The 5,070-nt window shown below is 42.4% G+C and overlaps 1 protein-coding gene across 1 annotated transcript; it reads right to left on the reverse strand.

Moving 5' to 3' along the window:
- Positions 1 to 65: 65 nt before the first annotated feature.
- LOC109879795 (ER membrane protein complex subunit 1-like) lies at positions 66 to 4,215 on the reverse strand. Its single transcript, XM_031820252.1, has 8 exons — positions 4,069 to 4,215; positions 3,493 to 3,620; positions 3,309 to 3,374; positions 3,042 to 3,135; positions 2,778 to 2,906; positions 2,349 to 2,475; positions 1,887 to 2,041; positions 66 to 141 (listed from the first exon to the last, which is right to left on the reverse strand). The coding sequence occupies exons 2-7, from the start codon at positions 3,551 to 3,553 to the stop codon at positions 1,973 to 1,975; spliced, it is 546 nt and encodes a 181-aa protein (XP_031676112.1). The 5' UTR covers positions 3,554 to 3,620; positions 4,069 to 4,215; the 3' UTR covers positions 66 to 141; positions 1,887 to 1,972.
- Positions 4,216 to 5,070: the final 855 nt, after the last annotated feature.

The following is a 5,070-nucleotide window of genomic DNA, read 5'->3' on the forward strand; positions in this document are numbered from 1 at the left end:
TATCCATCAGCATTTGAGCTGCAGCAGACATGGGGTCTGGTCCGAGCTGGAGAAAGAACTCTGAGAGGGGGGAGCGGGCGGGTGGGGCTGGCTGGACACCAGGACGGGCTGGAAGCCTGGGAACACCTCCAGATCCAGAGACTGGGGGGGGGGGGGGGGAGCAGGAAAGGAAGCAACAGAAGACATTGGTCATTCGTTTCCACTCATCAAGCAATAGCATCAATGGGATAATTAATCCACAAGGTATTCACAGGATTTAAAAGGAAAAAAATCCACTCAAAAACTAGCTGAACCAGTCTCAAAATCAACCATATGAACCTAAAAGGCAGGGATGCCAACAAAACCAGTTCACACACTCCATGCTGAATACACATGCTAGCTAGTGCAGTGAAGTTCTCGCTAATTCCCGAAAGATTTTTCATTCTGTTCTGCTGTGATTGGTGCGCCGAGTTCTACAGCTGACTCCTCTCTGTGATGTCATCACGTTGGCCAGAGTAGCGAGACACAGAGCCAGTTCTCAGAAATCAGCATGTATCTGACTGACAACAGTCCCACAACTTTGGTTCCGTACAACTTCAACAACAAGCTGGCAAACTAGCTAGCGCATGACCGTTCAAACTAGCTAGCGCATGACCGTTCAAACTAGCTAGCGCATGACCGTTCAAACTAGCTAGCGCATGACCGTTCAAACTAGCTAGCGCATGACCGTTCAAACTAGCTAGCGCATGACCGTTCAAACTAGCTAGCGCATGACCGTTCAAACTAGCTAGCGCATGACCGTTCAAACTAGCTAGCGCATGACCGTTCAAACTAGCTAGCGCATGACCGTTCAAACTAGCTAGCGCATGACCGTTCAAACTAGCTAGCGTATGACCGTTCAAACTAGCTAGCGCATGACCGTTCAAACTAGCTTGCGTATGACCGTTCAAACTAGCTTGCACTAGGGCTGCTAGCTGGAGCATGGGTTGCCATAGTAGCCAGTGCGTCATAGCTACCGAGAACAGAGTGATTTTCAGAACTAGGAATTCGTTTTAGGCAGATGAGCAAACATTTGGTTTTTTTTACAAATCGGTAGAGGGATGAATGTCGCCATTTGACGTGTGAGACGGTGTAGTCCACTGTTGATACATTCGGCAGCAGTCAAGTTCAAGACGTTGGACTTTCAAGATGCAAAGTGTCACTTGCCTCTTCATCAGGAAGTGTTTTGCATCATAGGAGTCATCATGAGGTGTCAACTGACACGTTGTATCTTGAAAGTCCAACATCTTGAAAACTTGACACGCAAAAACATTTTTGGAATGTTTTAACAAGTGGACTAATGAAAAAATATATATAATAATGAAAAATAATTTAAAATAATTAATTTAAACATCACAGAAGTGAAAGCAAAAACAGATGCCATGACTGAACCTTAAGATCGGCAGGCAAACTTTTTGGCTCGAGACACATTGGGATTTTGACATTTAAAGGAGGGCTGCTCAGTTTATTTTATTTTTTTAAGACCGATTTGTTTGTCAAACTCGACTTGCAGGCTAGAAAAGGGCAGTTATTTGAAAAATATACAGGTCCATTATCATGTATATATAATCATCGGATCATCTATCGATCTATCTCGCTCGCGGTCCATTATCATCGGATCATCTATCTATAGATCGATAGATAGATCTGAAATCCAATCCGATCCTATTTCACCTTTGATTCCTATCCTTGTTATGAATACCGACTGAACCTTAAGATCAGCAGGCAAACTTATACCGACTGGTATTCAAACTCATTACAAATTATTTTACTCTTATTCGATAAGATCAGTTGCAAACATATCTGTTGCCATCAAGCACTGGCTCACTGAACGATACGGTTGTGGCAGTGGGAGACAGGTACAGTACCTGTAGTAGGATCTGGCTGAACTCTGGAGTCTCCTCAGCCTGTATCGGGAGGGTGTAGAGGGCGAGAGTGGCGGGATCCACACACATCAGCACCCCTGACCGACCACCACACAGCTGGACTCAATACTGGACAGCCATGAGGCTTCGACTGATCTCTGAGGACAACGACAGACAGGAATCACTGGGTTAGAGACAGGACATGTGTGTACAGGCTTACGGTGGACCAACAGACACAGTGTAGATGCTGACGGAGGAGTAACCCTTTGGGCTGGTTTCCCAGACACAGATTCCATTTCCTCCTGGACTGAAAAACCATGCTCAAAAGAAGATGGGTTTTATTTTTATTTTTAAAATCAAGGACTAGGCTTAATCTGGCTCTGGAAAAGAGGCCCTTTCCTGATACCTTCATGAATTTTAAAATGGTTGCCAATGAAGGTTTGATGACAGTGCTAGAGTAGTTACCTGCTTGATGATCTCTCCATCCTCTAGGCTGTAGGCTATGATAGTGAGGTGAGAGTTAGGAACCACCCCCAACACATAGACCTCCTCTTCTCCCCCAGAGTACACTGCCTGGTACTGGACTGCATCACTGTGGGGTACAGAAAATAATTAGTAGATCAGTTTTACAACAGTCCTGAAATTAAATGTATATTACCTACGTGCTGTAGACTGGGTTCAAATACTATTTGAAATATTTTTAGATACTTTGAGTGTTTGATTGAGCCTTTATGGATTGCCAGATGGGCAGGGCTTGCACTTTTGGCTACATTTGATTGGCTCCATTGCGTTAGGTAAGCGTCACCAAGTGCAGCTAAATCATTTGAAATAAAAACAAATACCATTTGAACCCATGTCTAGTCCCAGACAGCACCAGTGTCCTACTGTACCTACCTGTCAGGCAGATTCTCCACCCATTTCTGGTGTCCATTGGATAAGTAGTGGAGAGAGATGGCAGCTTTCTTTAGCACTGCCACAAGCTTTACGGTGTCCTGTATGGCCACAAAACACGCAGCCTGGAAGCTGAAATAGAGAGAGACATTATGAGCCGTTCGAAATCTCTAAAAATCAATTATGTCAATTTCTATTGAGAGTGTCTCAGATATAAAATAGCAGATAATGAGAAACAGGTAAATCTGCACACGAAGACACACACACCTGCCAGTATCCAGCACGGCCTCCCAGTTCAGCCCGCCAATGTTTGTGTCCCAGGAACGGAGCAAACGACCATCTCCAACCACCATCAGAGCATCTAGAGAAGACGTAAAGAACAGTCAAATATCCGCTGTGAAAGATGAAGGCAGGATCTTAAAATGAACATAGGCCTAGATAGAGCCAATGCTTTGACTCTGTACAACACGGTTATGTTGGCTAGGCCAAGAAACTAGGCAGGTCTACAACAAACTTTTAATAGGCTGTAGTCACCTTGCCCATGCAGCAGAAGTATGTCTATGCTTCCCTCTGGTCCGGTCTTGTCCACATGTCTCCAAACTATAAAGTCAGAATGAAAAATATTTAACTCTATGCAACTCAACAAAAAAAACATTTCAGAGTCAAAGAGAAAAGCTATAAACCCATTCGTATTGTAATGTGAATTACAAATACTCACGGAGATCTCCAGTCCTGGAGTTGAAAGAGGCAAAGATATTCTTGTCGGTGGCGACAAACATCTTTTTAGATGACTGTGTATTCGACTCAAAGTGGGCAAAGAGCGTCTTCCCCACATACTGCTGTCGCCTGGAAACACGAAAAGAGGAATGTTTTTTAACAGTCAAGCCTTCTTGTTGAAATATAGTAAGCTATTTTTTACTTTAGTTAATCAATCACTAATGCACATAATCATTACATAGACACTGATCACAAGAAGGAGCAAGTGGGACAAATCTGGGGGTAACGGGTCTCCTTCCCCCATTGATCCTTAACCCCATTAAAAGAAGCGATCTGAAAATACATTTACGTTCGTGAATGACTAGCATATATGTTCAAACAAGAGACGGGTGCAGACATGACAGGGCTAACTATTGAGTGAATCCAACCCCGGGGAGATCTACTGCCTTTTCGCCTGTGTCTAAGATCAACCACATCTGACGCTGTCAATGGTTAGCACATAGCATTAGCTTACGTTCACTAGCTGCATGGCACAATCAATACACATTCTCAATTGTAAAATAGCTAGCTAACATACCAATCAAATTTTCCAACTTGATCTTCGAAAACAGCTTCACTAATACAAAAAAAGACAATAAGATTACAAATAAAGACGTTAGTTTAGCCATTTTAACAGATGACTTCTTAGTGAAGGTAACGACCAAAGATGGTCGATACATGAAGATGATTCACTCAGGCCGTTAACCATTGAAAACAAAATGGTCAGTTCCGATCTGCTTAAAGGGGGTGGTTCTCCCATGGACACCAATGCAATAGCTGCTGGGTATGGTCTGCTTATTTCATTGGCTGTAAATGTAACCAGAATAAAATAGGGAGTGGGGTGTCTCGCTTCCTCTTCCGTCTCTGATAACCCATGTAATAATCCTTTCCGGGTCGATTTTCTTCTTCGTTTTATTTGGCGATATGTAAACTAACATATAAGGTGCATTACCGCCTTCTACCGTGCTGGATTGTGATGGTGAGAGGACTATTGGCACTGAAACCAACCACCACACACACACACACACACTGTCTGTCTGTCTGTCTGTCTGTCTGTCTGTCTGTCTGTCTGTCCTACAGCAGAGTAGGTCAATGGTATTTTTCAGAATTTAAAATAACTTATATTGTAGCCTATCTTTCATGGTATTCAGACCTGGGTTTAAAATACTTAATTTAAATATGTGCCCGGGTTGAACTTGCCTGGCTTAATAAACCAATAGAAAAGTCCCAAAACTGTCAAACCACCCATCTGGACCTCCAGGCAGACTCAAGCAAACGCTCAAAGTATTTGAACAAATATTTGTAGTACAAAGTATTTGAACCAGGTCAAGTGGTATAGTATTACTACTATAAGTGGTATAGTATTACCACTATAAGTGATAGTATTACTACTATAAGTGATAGTATTACTACTATAAGTGATAGTATTATTACTATAAGTGATAGTATTACTACTATAAGTGATAGTATTTCTACTATAAGTGATAGTATTACTACTATAAGTGGTAGTATTACTACTATAAGTGATAGTATTTCTACT

This window comes from Oncorhynchus kisutch, unplaced genomic scaffold (genome assembly GCF_002021735.2).
Source record: "Oncorhynchus kisutch isolate 150728-3 unplaced genomic scaffold, Okis_V2 scaffold3168, whole genome shotgun sequence".
NCBI lineage: Eukaryota > Metazoa > Chordata > Actinopteri > Salmoniformes > Salmonidae > Oncorhynchus > Oncorhynchus kisutch.